This window comes from Triturus cristatus, chromosome 10 (genome assembly GCF_964204655.1).
Source record: "Triturus cristatus chromosome 10, aTriCri1.1, whole genome shotgun sequence".
NCBI lineage: Eukaryota > Metazoa > Chordata > Amphibia > Caudata > Salamandridae > Triturus > Triturus cristatus.
Window position 1 is genome coordinate 1016992025 of NC_140593.1, and position 20393 is coordinate 1017012417.

Genomic DNA, 20393 nt, shown 5'->3' on the forward strand with positions numbered 1-20393 from the left:
ATTAAAGCAGCCTTTTGAGAGTGCATGTTCTTTATAGACATTTGTAGAGGCAAGTAAAAAAATGTAAACATTTTTTAAAAAAAACATTTTTGTTCAAAAATACATTTAAGAGATACTAGTTTGTAACGATTCTGCTGCGTTACAAATAACTGAACACTGGTCTTCCACCGACCAGAGTATTTACACCCATACAAAGAACCGTTCTGGGCTGAAAATAAAACGCAAATGTAGTGTTTGAAATGTTTATTAAACATTCTTATAAAATTTGACATTTATAACGCAACTAAGCAAACCATTTGTGGTGTTTAAAAAATAAAAGTGCAAGCTCACATTCATTGAATAGTTTTATGAAATGATTACTGCTCATAAATTTCGTTTGCAGTCAATATTAGAAAATCATTTTGGATGCTACAAAATTTATTTGCGCCATCTGCTATTGGTTCTTACTAGAGTCACATTTAGTGATCGCTGCCCCCAGGTTGGCCAAGTGCACAGGCATAAGAAACAGTCTCAAAATGCAGAAAAAGAAATAAAATATTCCTATTACACACGTCCTATTTCATAGGCAGGTCGTGAAATCCGTAACACCAGTTACCAATCAACAATTTCTTTACTCAACTTTAGTCAAATCACAGTGAACATAAACATACGTTAATATCGAAATATCATTAACATCTGAAAAAGGTTTACTTCGTAAAAAAATTCATACTGTACATTTTATCCATGTTGTAAAGGGACTTCAATCAGGCAAACTTTCAATTTTGCAAACCCCAAAGAGAAATGCCACAATTTAATTCTAAAAACCATCCTATGGAAATTCAGGGGGCTGAGCTGCAATCAGCAGATCCAGCTTTTTATCCACCCTCCTTTCCTCACAAGCCAAGTGAAAGGCACAATTTATGAGTGGTAGCACCAGCGTTGCTTGTGTGTGTGTGTCACACCTGCTCTGGTGAAACAAATGGATCCGCATGCTTTAACTATCAAATCACACTTTCCAATAGAAATCTCTTTAATCAATTAATAGTGAACACAGAACTGGACATTTATATCGGATGGGGAACAAAAGTACATCAGCAGTAATGGCCGCAGAGATCTGGTCTGTCCACTCTCCCTACCCAAAGGTTGCACCACAGTTGGGGCATCGTCTCTGCCTTAACGCCAGGCAAAAGAGAATCCCAATAGGGAAGAATATTATCGCACACAGGATCCCGCAGCAGGTGAAGTCATCCTCTAAAACGCCAACCCTGTGAGATGGGTGGAAAAGAGAAGGGGAGGATTACATGCTTATAAAGCTTTGAGCATGGTTATGCTATTCAAAGAAACATTAACTTTGAAGGTGGAATATATATATATATATATATATATATATATATATATATATATATATACACACATTATTGATAAAATATTTGAATGATCAATTAAGGCAGTTTGGCAACAGTAGGTTCATACTAGGCCATCTTGTTATTGTATTTAGGCTTTGTAAGAACTTTAATAATAATGTAAATAAACATTATACACAACGAACACAATGTTTAGGTTCCAAACAGAGGAGAGAAAGTCTGTCATATTAAGTCTTGCGTAAAGTAGGTCAAAACCCAGTTTCCCCAGTTGAGCAGATTCTGTTTTGTGAAAAATTATGTATGCGGCACCTAAAAGGTTCGTGGCCATGGAGATCAAGATGGTGGATGCGGATTTAAAGAGCTCCGCGATCCAGTCATCCGAGCAACATCCTCTGCTGGGCTGTCAGCTTCCCTACTCATGAGCCAATGCAGTGTTAGACACTGGCGAGTCAGTTGGGCTGTGTGGAACACGGCTGGTACTGCATATCCGTATAGAAATATTGCCCCAGCCTCACTTCCAGGTTACTCTTTCTCTATTTTAATCACCCCTCTGTGAGGGAATCACATATTTGGGATCATACACCGGGAGATTGTGTATGTATATATATATATATATATATATATATATATATATATATATATATATATATATATATATATATATATATATATATATATATTACCTGCTGGCGGTCGCCAGTAGGTAGTTATAGTTAGGACCACGTTTCCTTCGGAAATCCGCAACATTCTATTTTGAATAACTTTGGCGCCGGTCGACGAATCCGCGCGAATTTTTCAAAATAGGTGGGGCGCTACGCTCCGCTCCTACCCTGAAAGTCTCGGGGGGATTCGTCAAGCGGGGGCTGAGATAAAAGGGGGGTCCCAAAACACGTTTTTCCCATGCATTTTTCCATAGGACCTTTAGACAGGGCTACAGCCCGAACGGCTGAACAGAATTTAATGAAATTTGGCAGAGAGGTAGTCCCCAGATCAAGGAAGTGCCTTTTGTAGGTTTGGTGTAAATCTGTTCAGTAGATTCTGAGAAAATAGCCTTTAAATCAATATATATATCTGAGCCAGCTTACGGTGCGCTTACGGTGCGCTTACCGTACGCGTACGGTGGCGTGCGCGATTCTGATTGGCTCTTAGATCTTAGTAAACATTCGAATCGACCGAAACCAGGAAGCGGCGGCCGCCATTTTCTCTCTCGCTCCCTGAGTTGGGCAACAAAAACGAACCCCAAAAATATGTAAAGAGGCAGTTTCATTAGATCCTAACCACCCAGCATTGATACAGGAGTCCCCAAACCACCCCAAGGCCAAACGCGTGCTCACTGTGCGCGCACGGTGCGCGAAGCGCACCGTGCGTGCACGGAATGAACTGCGTTAACTGGGCGCGCACGCCACGAATGGCGTAAAGTAACTTAGCATTTAAAAAACCGTACAAATTCACTGAAAAAACACCATAGGTTTCACACACGTTATAGTTAGGAATTAGCATTAAAAAAACCTTGCAAATTCACTGAAAAAACCATAGGTTTCACACATGTTATAGTTAGCTGTACATTTCACTCGTAAAAAACCAATGAAATTCCCGCGTTATAGTTAGTGCAGGCAACTATAACTCACGCGACCGCAATCTTCTGCTGATGACATATGTGTCTTTATGAAAAAAAAATATTTGTAATATATGTATAGCTAAAATTTAATGGAAGAAGACATGGGCAAATAAGTGTCGAAATACAGTATTAGCATCAGCAGAGGATTGCGGTCGCGTGAGTTATAGTTGCCTGCACTAACTATAACGCGGGAATTTCATTGTTTTTTTACGAGTGAAATGTCCACCCAACTATAACATGTGTGAAACCTATGGTTTTTTCAGTATATATATATATATATATATATATATATATATATATATATATATATATATATATATTTATTCACTTAAAAAACCATAGGTTTCACACGTTATAGTTGGGTGGATATTTCACTCGTAAAAAACCAATGAAGTTCCCCCGTTATAGTTAGTTCAGATAACTAACTCGCGCGCCCGCAATCCACTGTTCATGACGTCACATATTACATCACTCATGACATGGCCAGTGGCATCACTCATGACATCACTGATGACATCATCCTTGTGATAGAGTGGCGGTCGCGCGAATTATAGTTATCTGAACTAACTATAACGGGAAATTTCATTGGTTTTTTACGAGTGAAATATCCACCTAACTATAACATGTGTGAAACCTATGGTTTAAGTGAATTTGCAAGGTTTTTTAAATCGAAATTCCTAACTATAACGTGTGTGAAACCTATGGTTTTTTCAGTGAATTTGTACGGTTTTTTAAATGCCAATTTATTTATGTATTTTTTTAAATATATTTATTTTACAATAAACTACATATTAAAAATTATTATTTTTTTGGTTTCACGGTGCGCGCACCCCCGCAATTTACAAAAAAAATTATTAAAAAAACATTTCTGCCTTCGGGGTCCTTCAGGGACAAAGGCTAGGGGGTCAGGAACTCTCTACCCTGCCCCCTTTTCACGTTCGCCACCTTCCTTTTTCACTCTCGCACTGAAAACAAACAAAATGGCGGCCGACACTTCCTGATTTCGACCGATTCGAACGTTGACTAACATGTAACCACCAATCAGAATTACGCTCGCGCACGGCAGCGTGCGCGTACGGTATGCGTACGGTGCGCGGCTATAGATATGTATGTACTTTTAACTGCAATTTTCTCAGGAACTACTGAACAGATTGACTCCAGATATGCAAAAGGCACATCCCTGACCTGAGAACTTTCTCTCTGCCAAATTTCAAATAATTCTGTTCAGCCGTTCGGGCTGTACCTTGGACTAAAAGGTCCCTAAGGAAAAATGCATGGGAAAAACGCGTTTTGGGACCCCCCGTTTTTCTCGGCCCCCACTTGACGAATCCCCCCCCCCCCCCCCCCCGAGACTTTTAGGGTACGAGCGGAGCGCCCCACCTATTTTGAAAATTTCGCGAGGATTCGTCAACCGGCGCCAAAGTTATTCCAAATAGGATGTTGCGGATTTCCTATGGAAACACGGTCCTAACTATAACTATCTACTGGCGACCGCCAGTAGAGAGAGATTATATATAACACACACACCACCCCCAATGTAAATTTACATATTCCATGACCTTTCAAGTTTACTTAATTAGAGGGAAGGGAAGTTGGGTGGGGGGGGGGGGGGGATTGTTTTACTCCTATTAATGCCATTTTATCTCTTGAATATGTACAGTAGGTCACACATCAAGTGGCTGGTATCTATCACTATTTTATAGATAGTATTTGTATCTCATAAATATGAAATGCCATTATGATGAATAAGCAACACAATATATGCTTATTGGGAATGCAATAAAAGGAGTTTAAAAAAATTGAATCAGTACGTGGTCCCTGCTCCACAGAGAGGAACAAATTAAATAAGGCTGCCTGGAGGAATTACGATTCTGTAAAGAAGAGTGCCACACAAGAAAACAAATGGCGAGCAACAAGCAGGCTCCAAGTCCTTTTTGGATTCAAGAGGGGTTCGCTATCACACGCGCTTGTAGGCTCGACCCTGAAAATGGCTGTATTTTTCAGTTATACTTATAGCACAGTGTCTACTGGCCACTGGAAGCAAGAGGGCTGGTGTTTGTAAATGTGACACTTTGAAATGGGAAAAAATTAAAATGAAGAGTTAACTTCATCTTTAATGTAATTTTTTCATTGTCTCCCATTTAAAAGCTTAAGAAACAATTTTTCACAGCTCCAATATTGAGCGGACAAGGAATTTTATTTAAGAGTTAAATACCTTAGTGCTTTAGTTGTTTCCCTCTGTGCCACAACCCAAGCCTGGGTCATAAATCCAATAGTACACTGCTCATTATCAGGCCTTGCTAACTGCAGCCTGATAAGGGAAGGCTGTGTTTATTTTAAATAATCTTTAAAGGGAAAATAGGACCTTGTGCTTATTTAAACAAGCATTTACAATGCAATAGGTCTCGCAACTGCGAGTTTTAGAGCTATTGGTATTGTAAATGGCAATGCCTTTTGAAAAATTAAAAAGGTATTGTAACTTATAATAGTAATTTTCCAACAGTACCATAACTACCACTAATATTACTATCACCACAGAGTAGTAATAGTAATAATTGTAGTGGTGGTTATTGTACTTGTGGTGGTTGTAGTGGTGGTGGTGGTGGTAGTGGTGGTGGTGGTGGTGGTAGTGGTGGTATTGTTTGTAGTGGTGGTGATACTGGTTGTGTTAGTGATGTGGGTGGTAGTGGTGGTTGTACTGGTGGTGGTGTTATTGTTGGTGGTAGTGGTGGTTATGGTACTGGTGTTGGTGGTACTGGCGGTGGTAGAATTGGTTGTATTGGTGTTGGTATTTGTTGCGTTAGTGGTAGTCGGACTGGTGGTTGTAGTGGTGATATGGTACTGTTGGTGGTAGTGGTTTTGGTATTGTACCGTGCTGCTTGTAAGCGAGGTGAAGAGGGTTGACCTCAAAGCACTAAGTCAGCAGAGGGTGAAGGGCGACCACAAGCATGTGGGGCGCTCAGGGCCGTGCAGTGGGAGGTGGTCAGGATACTTTAGGGACGAATGGGCGGCTGGCTCTAAAATGTAAATATAGGAAGAAGCATGGGATGGGCTGAAAAAAAGTGGTCTGTCTAGGAGGTACTGATCAATGAAGCTGCTGGTCGGTTAGGGGGCTGCAGGTGCCCGGGCAGTGGGGGCCTCAATTTAAAGGGTCTGCTGCCTACAACGTGGAGAGTATTAGAGGGGGGCAATATGTAAGGCAGTTAAGGAGAAGAGAGATGTCTGTCTGCAGGAGGAGAAAGCTGGTTTACGGCAGAGAATGCGAAGCGAGTAGGAGATGTATGGAGGCAATAGTAGGCAGCCTCTCTATATGGACAGTGGCAAAGACAGCAGCAGAGTGGGTGTAGAGGAGCTGGGGATGCTGCCTATCAGCACTGGGGGCGTGAGGTCCCAATGTCAAGGGTGAAAGGCCTGGTTCTGCGGACCAGGGGGGGGGGGGGGGCCCAAGACTCCCTTCCGCGACAGACGGACGCTCCCCACCTCCGGCTGAACACAAGTCAGCGGCCGGGCTGACACTCCACACCGTGCAACCGACCCTGTGTAGAAGCAGGCCTGGGAGACCCTCCCGCTAGGTCGGACGAGGAACTACAACAAATCAAATACAAGAGGCTTTAAGACAGAACAAGAAATACACCAATAGCATGCCTTCATCTACGAACGAGAGTAAAAGAACTTGCTAGAAGGTAAGGTTCTGTGCTGCCAACCACCGGGGGAAAATATTGCCTATCTCCCGCCTCTTGCATGACAAACCGATAAAGCTGCCAATAAGTTCAGGGAACCGCACTGATGGACGCTGTTCACAGAGTTCTGAGCTGCCGGGATGCTAAAAGACGAGTTATGTGATTGGTCAAAACCATAGGACCTGGCAAGAAATCAGCTTGCTCGCATCGGATTCGTTAATGAGATATACTTTCACCAATAGTAGTCCTCTGCTGAACATGCAGGGATTGAATCTGACATGATTGGTCAGACGTGAACGGGTGCGCTAAAGAGACAGTTGAGTTTGGAAGCGTCACTTAGGAAAATTCCTTAGCAACGTGACGTCAATTAGAAACAGAGGCAGAATCTGATGCCTTCGGTAGTCAGGATCTTTCTCAACTGTTTTGGGAGAATGTTATTTTGCCACGTTGTTTAATTAAACATTTACCCCAATAGCAAAACAATTAAGCGCTGGATGGCGATTACCTTAAGTAATGGCGGCACGGCGCAATGTAAACAAGCGCTAGCTGCAAAAACAAAACAAGCGGCGCCATGTCTTTTTTGTCCGTCCCAATCAGAGAGCCGGACTGGCGCGTGCAAGGCAACGCGACGAAGAGTCCGATTAGAAACTTCGCCACGACAGCCATAATGCAGGCGATCCAGTCCGGATGGGCCAGGCAAAAAAGCAAAAAGGAGGCACCCTAGAAACCTTATTCCCAATGACAGCCCACCGTTTGACATAAACGATGACGCGAGCCAATGGGAATAAGGGGGGGGGGGGGGCTTCAAGCCCTTTTCACAAAGTACTCATCTGCAATAAATCTCGCCGAGCGAGCTACGCATGTGCGCAGCAATGCTAGGCGAGACTTAAAAATGAACTCAAGGCTGTGAGCTACTCTGAAGATGTCTTGGAGTTTCTGGTAACTTGCAATGACTGTTTGGAGATTTGTGTTTTTTTTTTAAAAGTAATTTGTTTGCTTGTTGTTAGAACCTGCACTCGCTCACCTATTGTAAAGGGTGGGACTGGTGCAGTCCAGATGGGGCAGGTTGCCCCCCCCCCACCCTCCTCCTCAGAACTTTGCGTGATGACTGCGACCTAATACTTTAACATGAATGTTCAGGCTATGCACACCCCCTCCCGGCGATACGTTGTGTGCTCATACCTATGTCGTACATAGCATATCTGCACGAATCCAATACTACAGAGCTAGAGGTAAGTGTATTCCGCCAACGCCTGGGGCAGGAGGGGTGTGTGAATATGGATCAAAGTAGGGGTCCGTTTTCATTGCTGCACACAAGGTCATAGACCCAGAGGGCTGCTACGTTTTGGTGGAATGCCGCCTAGACAGCAACCAAGGGTTCCTCGGAGTAGTCTATGCGCTCAATACAGAACAGGCTCCATTCATTAAATGCACGGTCCACCGTCCTGGCGCACTGGAGTGGAATACCCTGGTTACTGGGCAGTGATTTTAACAGTGTTCTCAATATGGAGTTTGACCGCTACTTCCCGACATTGCTCTGTACCACAGCCACCTCCAGCACACTGACATACTCTTTCTACTCATGCGCACAGATTACATGTCCGAATAGATCGATTTGACTGTACTCCTAACAATATCCTGTACACCCAGTGCTTTAAATGGGCCGGTACAGAGTACCAGCACTTTATTTTGAGAGGGGGAGTACTGGCACTTCAAGAGAAATGCAATACATTTAATTGGAGAGTACCAGCACTTCTCAGAAACAAACAGTTTACTCTGGTAAAGTGTACCTGCACTTTTTCCATTTCAAGCACTGTGTACACCGCTCACGTTGATTACCTCGGCAGAAACACACACTGATCAGAACCCACTACAATTAAATACAATATAACGAAGTAAGTTACTTTAGGTATTCGTGATGACATTTACATATTAACAAGTTACATATACAACCGCAATTATAAAGATGTAAGGCGGCAATATTAAGGTGATACAAGTACAGAATACATATTTACAAAATTGAGCTCATTTTTAACGCACTTTCATAATTCTGCTAGGACGGACCTCGTGTGGCTTTACTTTACTTCCGGTTCTCTTGTTAAGCTACGAACAGAATATCTATCACGTGTACTTTTGGCACGGTGAACTTTTTAACAAGCCAGCAAAACAGTAAAAAAAAAATAGTTGCATGTTATGAGCGAATGTCATTTACAGGGCTGATTCTCTCTGTATCTGTACCACATCAGGCAGGAAAGGAATACTCTTTGGTGCATGGCTACCATGAAATAACATTTTCGGGTCTATTGACAACATTACACTTCTGAATGTTCAAGTAAAGCAAAACTGTAAACGTAGCAGACAACTACTTAAGTGGAGTGTTAAACAAATGCGGATTATACATTAAAAAAAATCTTAACTTGTGTATTTTGAATCTAAAATATGATACACCTTAGTTTTTCATCATTCCATATAACGATAACTTGACCGATGAAAAGGTCTTTTGGAACAAATCAACTGTACCTTTAATATATATATTTTTTAAAAGATCACATGACATTCAACAGTGCCGTTTCCAAGAAATCGGGTGAACAGAGAAACAGGGCTATTTCTTTTTAAACAGGAAAGAGCACACACGGACGTCTAACAACCAGGTCACACTACATATGCTGTGCATCTTAGTCAGGTTGCACATGGAAAAACACAAATATATACATTTAACATTTCCTTGCAGATTACTGGCTGTTCAAATTTCTGCTCTGAGTGTAGGGGCAGTCACCCATCAAGTATAGCAGAAACTCTGCATGAGCCAGGAAAGGAAAAAAAAAAGCAAATATAATTTGAAACAAATTGTTGTTGTTTCTTGGAGCAGAGCTACTGGGGCAATGTGGAATGTTATGTGACATGGTTGAGTAGCCTTAGCACGTAATATCAGAACACCCCAAAGATGGTCTTTGGAGTCACATTAATAAATGCTTTGCTCTTTGTCCCTCTACCAGGATTGAGCTGTTGGGCTTTAAGCGAGGAACAGGTGTCACTGTTAAGCATTTTACAGTACCATTATGGTTTATAAGTAATTGACAACTTGATAGAAATCTAACACCAGTTTATAATGGAGTATTTTTATCTTAATGTAGACAAGAAAAGGAACGGATAATCGCACATGAAACCGGAGTTATTGATTTCTTGAAGCAATATTAAAATCAGTGCAATAAAATGCATGGAAAAGATAATACTGCAGTCAATGGCAAAAAACCGCCAGTGACGATCAGTAACGTGCAGGTCGAGTAGCGTTACACCCTTGCAGGGGGTGATGCGGGTCTCAGGACCAAGCCACAACAATCAGTTCCAAAAAGGCTGGGCCACGGGAAAGGAGGTCCCCTGGGCCAAAATGAGCTCAGGAAAGGGGGGCAATTCGGCCTTCCTTCCCTAATAAAAACCAAAGAAAAGCAGACCTCAGCAATTTGACGAAGGCCCCCTCCCCTTTCACCACCACTCTGCAAATGCGCATCCTGGTGCATTGCTAGTTGGGGTATAAAGTCCCCTTGGCTGCTGAGGGCCCTTAGTGGCCAACAAGCCCTCCTGTTACCTCCAGTAAGTCCCATACAGCTCAATTGCTGAGAGATCTTCAGAGGCCACACCCCCTTTCTCCACCACTCTCCTCCTGGCGCACTACTGGTTGGGGGATGAAGTCCCCTTGGATGCTGGGGTCAAACTGATTTTGGCCCCGGGGAAGGGGTGGCCCCAGGGGCTCATGAGACCCCTTCCCCCCCCCCCAATATTTGAATATTAAACCGCCCTGGGGAGGTGGTGGTCCTTGGGGTGCCCGCGAGATTCCCTTCCCTTGATTTTCCCTTGATTTTATTACTACTAGCCCCGGGGTGGTGGCAGTCACCTGGGAGCGGGGATGTCATGCAGGCATGTCGTGCAGGAACACTGCATGATTAAAAACAATTTCCCCAGGGAGGTGGCGGCCCCGGGGATTAACGAAACTTTGGAGGTGGGCCCCATCCACCCACTCTTGTGGGTTTCTAATGCCAGCATGCCTCTGAATTTTGGGCCACCTGGGGGCTTCCTTGAAAAGAAGCGCGAGGAATCTGGATATCCATCCGTGATTTCACAGCAATATTTTTTTTTTTTTTTTTACCTTGAGAGAGGTCACTGTGGCTTAATACCCCGGGGTTCTGGAAATGTGCTAAATGTCCAGCTTGTGAACATGGCTTGAACCTTACGATCTACCAACTTCAGAACGGGAGCACAGAAAGCATCCTTGAACACATTACATGTGAATCTAAATATGTGGTCTACAGATTAACTTGTCCTTGCTAAAAACATTATGTAGAAAGCACAATAAACAAATTAAAACTGAGAATCCTACAACATCTACGTGACAAAGAACAAGGACTGTAGTTATCACATAGCAAAACACTTTCATGAATTCCATTCAAGTGACTGCAAACAACTGAAATATTCTGGGATAAAAATTGTAAGATGTACAGAAAGAGGCAGAGACAGAACTTTGAAGTTACATAGAACAGAATCCAGACTCATCCTTGCGATTGGCACTGAATATCCATATGGACACAATCAGGATGCTTTACTACATGTTCATTTGTAAATATTGACATTGCCAAAAGGACAATTGCTAAGCAGAATTTATCATGTTTCCTTGATTCCCATGTATATGCTTTCACAGATTTTTGTATCTTCACCAGATTTTCGTCATTTTACACTCTTTAATATATTTGAATACACAATTATCACTCATATGCTCGCTACAGACCATACAATAGGTTTTAACCAGAGTTGACTCGTAAGTCCACAGAATAAGATCAGGAGAGGTACGATGTACCACAGTCCCCTACTTTCAGCAACTGGTGGACTCATGAATATCAGATCTACATAGAGGGCTACATCAATGAAGTTTTAAATTGATCTTGATCTTAATTTGTACTTTACATTGTATAGATCTTACTAATTAACTATAAACAAAAGGCTACATCAATGAAGTTTTAAAATAACTGACCTTAACTTGTACTTCACATTTTATAGATCCTATTTAATTCTGATGGAATCATTAATCACTACATGAATTGATGAAATACAATACAATAGTGAATCTTGATGTAGGCCATATTTGTAGAAGTGAAAATGTGACCACAAGTGCACTGAACAAACATGGGGACATGGATTAGAACAACGATGGAACAAAAATTTTCCAGCCACTAAGGGGTTTCTAATATGAAATGAAATGTCGACTGAGTTTTAAATGTACATTTCTGAACTTTTAATCCTGCACTTGCACTTTTCTTTGACACAATGTACTTTACAAATAATGTTAGAATGGTGGATGAATCAACCCATGTTTGTTAAAGAGGATCAGCAGTCTAGTGGTTGAAAAATGGTAAACAAAAACAAGGGGTTAAGCACTAAGCACTTTAGAAATACAGTCTAGACGCGAAGGACTCTATGGTCCAGTAGAAGCCGAAACACATAGACCGTCCTGTTTTGTTAGTTTGCACTATGGTGCGTAAAATAAATCTTCCTTAAAATCATTACCCTTGCTGTGGTGCCGTGACTTTCGCCGTAAAAAGAATGCAAAGGGACTCCAGATTTTATATATTATCTACTGGCGGTCGCCAGTAGATAGTTATAGTTAGGACCGTGTTTCCATAGGAAATCTGAAAATTCTATATTGAATAACTTTGGCGCCGGTTGACGAATCCTCGCGAAATTTTCAAAACTAATGGGGCGCTCCGCTCAGCTCCTACCCTTTAAGTCTCGGGGTGATTCGTCAAGGGGGGGCCGAGAAAAAAGGGGGGGTCCCAAAACGCGTTTTCCCCATGCATTTTTCCATAGGACCTTTAGTCGAAGGTACAGCCCGAACGGCTGAACAGAATTACTTGGAATTTGGCAGAGAGGTAGTCCTCAGGTCAGGGAAGAGCCTTTTGCAGGTCTGGTGTCAATCTGTTCAGTATTTCCTGAAAAAATAGCATTTAAAAGCATATAAATATCTATACGCGCGCACGGTGCGCGCACGGTGCCGTGCGAGAGTGAAATTCTGATTGGTTGATAGATTTCAGTAAACATTCGAATCGGTCGAAATCAGGAAGTGTCGGCCGCCATTTTGTATGTCGCACTGAAAAGGAAAGGTGGACAAAAGGTGAAAAACGTGAAAAGGGGGCAGGGAAGAGAGTTCCTGACCCCCTAGCGTTTGTCAGGGGGTCACAGGAGGAACCCCAAGCGTGAAAAAAACATTTTATTATTTTTGAAAAAAATCGCGGGGTGCGCGCACGGTGAAAAACCTTGATAAATAAATAAATACATAACTTAGCATTTAAAAAACCGTACAAATTCACTTAAAAAAACCATAGGTTTCACACACGTTATAATTAGGAATTAGCATTTAAAAAACCTTGCAAATTCACTTAAAAAACCATAGATTTCACACAGGTTATAGTTAGGTGGACATTTCACTCGTAAAAAACCAATGAAATTCCCCCGTTCTAGTTAGTTCAGATAACTATAACTCGCGCGACCGCCACTCTATCACAAGGATAATGTCATCAGTGATGCCATTGACCATGTCATGAGTGATGTAATGTGTGACGTCATGAGCAGTGGATTGCGGGCGTGCGCGTTATAGTTATCTGAACTAACTATAACGGGGGAATTTCATTGGTTTTTTACGAGTGAAATGTCCACCTAACTATAACCTGTGTGAAACCTATGGTTTAAGTAAATTTGCAAGGTTTTTTAAATGCTAATTCCTAACTATAACGTGCGTGAAACCTATGGTTTTTTTAAGTGAATATATATATATATATCTATATCTATCATATACATCATGTGATCAAGACCAGATTTCCGGTCGAAACGAGTCATGTCTGCTGATTCTGGAATAAAGCACGAAATTTGAAAATACTTGCTGTTTTCGGTGGTCTGTTCCTGGTCGCGCTTCTCTAAGGGAGGAGAAAGGGTGTTGTTGCATCAGGATTGTGCTTGATAGAATAATATATACATCTCGGTCAAGCAGGGGCCAATAAAAAAGGGATGTGGGTTCATAAAGTGTTTTTCAAATGTTAATTCCTATAGGGATTTTTAACACAACTACAACCTGAACCACTGGACGGAATGACACCAAATTTGGCAGAAGGTAGCTCTTGCTCCCGAAGAGTGCTTTGCAATTTGGTGTAAATCAGTTCAATAGTTTGGAAGATATCCCAGAAAAAACAAAATTTGTATATCTAGGGATGTGAAGGCTTTGCAAACCCTCCTGATATTGTGCTGAGATCTGATTGGCTGCCACCACTTCAACGTTAAACAGGAAGTCTTGGCAGCCATCTTGGAACTCTGCCACATTAAAACATTTTTTTTTTTTTTTTTTTTTTAAATACAAGGGGAAGGAGGGTAGGGTGGTAATACCCTGAACCCTGCAGCTCTCGTGCTGGTGTGCCCCAGGTACCCTTCCAGGACAAAAAGCATTTTTTTTTTTAAATGTCGCCGCAAAATCACAACGGAGACACGAATCTCAGCAAAAGTGTGTATATATATATATATATTTTCACTGAAAAAACCATAGGTTTCACACAAGTTATAGTTAGCTGTACATTTCACTCGTAAAAAACCAATGAAATTCACCAGTTATAGTTAGTGCAGGCAACTATAACTCACGCGACCGCAATCCTCTGCTGATGCTAATACTGTATTTAGACACTTATTTGCCCAGGTCTTCTTCCATTAAATTTTAGCTATACATATATTACAAATATTTTTTTTTCATAAAGACACATATGTCATCAGCAGAGGATTGCGGTCGCGTGAGTTATAGTTGCCTGCACTAACTATAACGGGTGAATTTCATTGGTTTTTTACGAGTGAAATGTACAGCTAACTATAACTTGTGTGAAACCTATGGTTTTTTCAGTGAATTTGCAAGGTTTTTTAAATGCTAATTCCTAACTATAACGTGTGTGAAACCTATGTTTTTTTCAGTGAATTTGTACGTTTTAAATGCTAAGTTACTTTACGCCATTCGTGGCGTGCGCGCCCAGTTAACGCAGTTTGTTCCGTGCGCGGTGCGCTTCGCGCACCGCGCGCCCACTTTACGCAGTTAGTGCCGTGCACGCACGGTGGTCACGCGGTGCGCTGCGCGCACCGCGTGCCCACGTTACGCGGGATGGGCCATGTACGCACGATGCGCTTCACGCACCGTGCGCACATGGGGGACATATTATGCGCTTCGTTGTGAAAGGTATTCCTTTGTAGTTTTCAATTATAAATTTGCCATGCACAAATGGTGCACTTCGGGCACCATTTGCACACGGGGTGGGGAAAGTGTGGATAATTTTTTTATTTTTATTAATTTTAACCGTACGCGTACGGTAAGCGTAATCGGCGATTTTTCGAAAAAAATTAAAATTGTTTTTTTGGCCTTGGGGGTTGTTGGGGGACACCTATATCGATGCTGGGTGGTTAAGAACTGAATATACTGCCCCTTTAGATGTTTTTTTACATTGTTAATGCTGCCCCCCTCAGAGTGCGAGAGAGAAAATGGCGGCCGCCGCTTCCTGGTTTCGACCGATTCGAATGTTTACTTAGATCGAACAGCCAATCAGAAACGCGTTCGCGCACGTCACCGTACGCGTACGGTAAGCGCACCGTAAGCTGGCTCAGATATATATATTGATTTAAAGGCTATTTTCTCAGAATCTACTGAACAGATTTACACCAAACCTACAAAAGGCACTTCCTTGACCTGTATACTACCTCTCTGCCAAATTTCAAGGAACTCTGTTCAGCCGTTCGGGCTGTAGCTGTGTCTAAAGGTCCTATGGAAAAATGCATGGGAAAAACGCGTTTTGGGACCCCCCTTTTATCTCAGCCCCCGCTTGACGAATCCCCCCCGAGACTTTCAGGGTAGGAGCGGAGCGCAGCGCCCCACCTATTTTGAAAATTTCGCGAGGATTCGTCGACCGGCGCCAAAGTTATTCAAAATAGAATGTTGCGGTTTTCCTATGGAAACAGGGTCCTAACTATAACTACATACTGGCGACCGCCAGTAGGTAATTATATATATATACACACACACACTTTTGCTGAGATTCATGACTCCGTTGTGTGTGTGTGTATATATATATATATATATATATATATATATATATATATATATATATATATATATTACCTACTGGCGGTCGCCAGTAGGTAGTTATAGTTAGGACCACGTTTCCATAGGAAAACCTCAACATTCTATTTTGAATAACTTTGGCGCCGGTCGACGAATCCTCGCGAATTTCTCAAAATAGGTGGGGCGCTACGCTCCGCTCCTACCCTGAAAGTCTCGGGGGGATCCGTCAAGCGGGGGCTGAGATAAAAGGGGGGTCCCAAAACGCGTTTTTCCCATGCATTTTTCCATAGGACCTTTAGAACGAGCTACAGCCCGAACGGCTGAACAGAATTACTAGAAATTTGGCAGAGAGGTAGTCCCTAGGTCAAGGAAGTGCCTTTTGTAGGTTTGGTGTAAATCTGTTCAGTAGATTCTGAGAAAATAGCCTTTAAATCAATATATATATATCTGAGCCCCCTTACGGTACGCTTACCGTACGCTTACCGCAAGCGTACGGTGGCGTGCGCGAGCGCGATTCTGATTGGCTCTTAGATCTTAGTAAACATTCGAATCGGCCGAAACCAGGAAGCGGCGGCCGCCATTTTGTGTATTTCACTCTGAAAAAAAAGAGTGAAAACAAGGAAAGGGGGCAATGAGGAGAGTTACAGACCCCCTAACAATTGTAAGGGGGTCAAAGAAGGACAGAAAAGTACAAAAAAAACATTTATTGATTTTAAAAAAAATCACGGGGTACGCGTACGGTAAGCTTACGGTAAGCGTACGGTAAAAAAAATAAAAAAAAATAAATGAAAAGCAGATTTAAGAGTTTAGAAATTAGGGAGCTCTAAAAAGAGCTGTTGTGTTTATGAAGTCATTTTTTTAGTGGTACCTACAAGTAAGTACCGATGCAGAGTCTAAGGTTCAAGAGGAAGACTCTGTTCCCTTCATCATTGAAGTGCACACCATCTCCTCTATAAATGTCTTGCATGTCATAACGCAAGTTGTTGTGGTAAATGGCACCCATACCATAGTCACGGAGGAAAGCAGAAACAGATTTGTTGACGTGCTTTCTTGCTTTGTCAATCTGTGGACAGAAATGATTGGACCAGTTCCATTTTTGCCTTTGGCATATGTTGGAAAACACAAAGGCAGTTTTAGGGAAAAGTGTAAACAGTTGTGCAAAGGTGTCCTTCATAAGCATTTCCAGACCTACCCCAGTCAAAGTGCCTAGGTCATTGCCACCACAGTGCACTATTATGAGGTCAGGGTGTTGGATTTGAATGAAGGATTTCACCAATGGCATCAATTGGTGCCACTTTAACCCTCTCTGACCAATCCATTTAATGTCTACATTTGGCAAAGCAAGGTCTCTCACCATATCTGTTTTCTCTGCAAACTTTTCACTCCAGAAGACATAGCTGTGCCCTACAATCCACACTGTGAACATCTTCAAAGGAGAACTGGATGCACTCAGGAGGTGTCTTTCAGTAGAATGGCAATATGAAAAGAAAGACAGTTTGGAAATGGAGGCATACATATTTTTTTAAAACAAAAAGAACTGATTGGCTGTTTCATACCATTCCAGAATAAAAACTAGGCTGTATGTGAAAATTAATAGAAGCATGTTTTGTATTGGTACAAAAAAATGTGTAACCAAAGAACAGTACTATGGATTTGCTGTTAGGTTTGAAAAGTCAAGCACTCTTGCTCTGTGGAATTGAAACATTGTGTGTCGAACTTCTGACCTAACTGCACACAGCAGTGTTCCATGAGCTGTTGCTATGGTAGCAGGCAGAAGTCAAGTTGGGGGAAGGGTACTAGGCAGAAGTCAAGTTGGGGGAAGGGTACTTTTGGAAAAGGGTTCGTTTTCAACCAATAGAAATGTGTGAATACATGTGAAAAAAAGGGGGAAGCACTGAGATTTGAAACTTACATGTATATGTGTGGAAAAATAGAGGGAAAGTTTGCCATTATCTGGTTCTGCTGAGAGGAGAGAGGTGAACACAACAGAGATCCTGGCTCTGATAATCTGCTGTTTGAGTGTCACATTTCTTTCACAACTAACTAATTTTAAAGGTGAGTTTACAGTTTGAGAGGGGATGTATGTGGTAACTTAAGAAATGAATAATAGAAATGGGAATCGTTTTTGTTGTAGTTACACATGGTGGTTTCATAATGTGTCAGTGTGTAAAAGTGATTTACACTTGCCCCGAAAAAAAAAAAGAGCAGTAAGTGTGCTTTCAAATTGGCAAAGAAATTTCGTTTTGGGACTAATGTGAAAACATGACTCTGTGTGCATAGAAGAATTATAGGCAGAGATTTATTGCGTCTTGCTCTGGTGATTTCACAGTTGCATTAGATGGAAAGGGGGAGCAAATTATTGGGGGAAGAAGCAGAGACTTAGCACACACCCATGTCCTTGCCGTGTATAGTCATGCACAGTATTTACAAGCCAGTGGGGTTTTCAGGTTTAAGTCTGTAATGCAAATACATTCAGCATCACTAAGGCTGGTTGCCCTTGCTGGAGTGTAGGCAGTCACAGAGAATGCACATGGTGGTGGTCTGAAAAAAAAACAGCTTGGACACGTGCAATTAAATAAATCAAAAATAGTGGTTTCATAATGTGTCAGTCTGTAAAAGTGATTTCAAATTGTAAAAAGAGATTTTCACTTGGCCCGAAAAAAAAAGAGCAGTAAGTGTGCTTTCAAATTGGCAAAGAAATTTCGTTTTGGGACTAATGTGAAAACATGACTCTGTGTGCATAGAAGAATTATAGACAGATTTATTGCGTCTTGCTCTGGCGATTTCACAGTTGCATTAGATGGAAAGGGGGAGCGAATTATTGGGGGAAGAAGCAGAGGCTTAGCACACACCCATGTCCTTGCCGTGTATAGTCATGCACAGTATTTACAAGCCAGTGGGGTTTTCAGGTTTAAGTCTGTAATGCAAATACATTCAGCATCACTAAGGCTGGTTGCCCTTGCTGGAGTGTAGGCAGTCACAGAGAATGCACATGGTGGTGGTCTGAAAAAAAAACAGCTTGAAAAAAATGTAAATATGTATACTGTATTATAAATTGTTAAAAAAATATTAATACTTTTTTCTTTTTTTTCAGATCGATATAGAAAATTTTCGAAAACTACAACCATTTTTAAAACTATTTTTTAAAAAAACAAATGAATAAATATTTTTTTGAGTGAGTATGGTAAGTCAATAATAATAATTGTAGTCTCTCAAGGACCTTGTAATATGATAATTGATTTTTAGTGTTTTTTTTAAAAAATAAAAAAAAGGTACGCGCACCGTACGCGTACGGTAAAAAAAAAAAAAAAAGGTTTTAAAAAACATATGTAAAAAAAAGATGAAAGATAAGGTTGGCTCTTAAAAGAACCGTTGTGTTAATGCAGGGACAAAGGAAAGGAAGCATGGGAAAATCATTCAAAGCTACAAATGTGCTGATCTATTTTGTTGTTCACTAGGGAAACACTGGTCTCCCTATGACAAATTAGACCTTTACAAAATGTGCAATGAATATCAACCTTCCGAAATCGAGGGTTCATTTCCAGAGGGCCAGCAAAAGGAGATTCTCCCCCCACAGATGAAGGGCTAACCTGACCTGCAGAAGAAGGAGTAAGCCCTGCAGGTGATGGTCCAGGCTGAGCTGCTGTGGATGTACTGGCTCGTCTTTCTGAAGAGTTACCTCCAAAAAGATGACCATGTGTCCTTCTGTGTACATCCTGGAGGTGTCTCTTCATGGTGTGATTCCCAAAGGAATACTTCCTGTTAGGATTACCTCTAGAAAGTACACGCTGACACAGCTTGCAAGTAACTAAGGGTGCATTCACCTTTTGCTGGCCTTCTGGAAAAGTAAAATAATCCCAAACATAAGAAGGCTTTACTTTCCTCGCTCTCTGCCTCAAGACAGTGCTGCTGGTGCTAGCCTCACTCTCAGAAGAGCTCTGCTGTTCTGCCATCGTATCCCAAAGACAAACCAGCTCCTTCTCCCAAGGGATCACAAGCAGAAATGAGGGGAATGGGTGTGGTGTAGGAGAGTTCTAGAACTGAAAGTACTTTCAACCAATCAAAAGTTGTGTTTCAAGATCACATGACCTACCGTACGCTTACGGTACGCTTACGGTACGCTTACGGCAAAAAGTACGCATGCGCGTAAAAAAGACACGCGCTTGCGCGCACGCGCATAACAGTCACTCCCCGGCACTTCCGCGTAACGTGCGCGTGTGGCGTAAGCGCGCACGCGACCCACGCGCAGTACGCGCGGCTACGCAAAGTACGTAACTATACGCAAGCAGCGTAGATAGATTACGGACGTTGCGTAAACCGTACGCTTACCGTGAGCTTACGGTACGCGTACTATAAAAAAAAAAAAAAAAAATCTGGAAATAAATTTTACATGTTTATTTTAAAAAATATATATAAAAAAAATATTTAAGGATTTTAAAAATTTAAGCATAGTCTTTATAAAAGGTAAGAAAATTAAATTAAAAATATGTTTGAAAAAAATGAAGAATAAAAAAAAAAAAATAGCATTTAAAAAACCTTGCAAATTCACTGAAAAAACCATGGGTTTCACACACGTTATAGTTAGGAATTAGCATTTAAAAAACCTTGCAAATTCACTGAAAAAA

General features: G+C 41.6%; 1 protein-coding gene across 1 annotated transcript in view; it reads right to left on the reverse strand.

Moving 5' to 3' along the window:
- Window positions 1–228: 228 nt before the first annotated feature.
- BRI3 (brain protein I3) overlaps window positions 229–20393 on the reverse strand; it is a 159607-nt gene continuing 139442 nt past the window's right edge. The window contains exon 4 of the mRNA XM_085629006.1: window positions 229–1244. Coding sequence (XP_085485132.1) covers window positions 1112–1244 — 133 coding nt within the window. The 3' untranslated portion in view covers window positions 229–1111. The remainder of the gene's footprint in view (window positions 1245–20393) is intronic.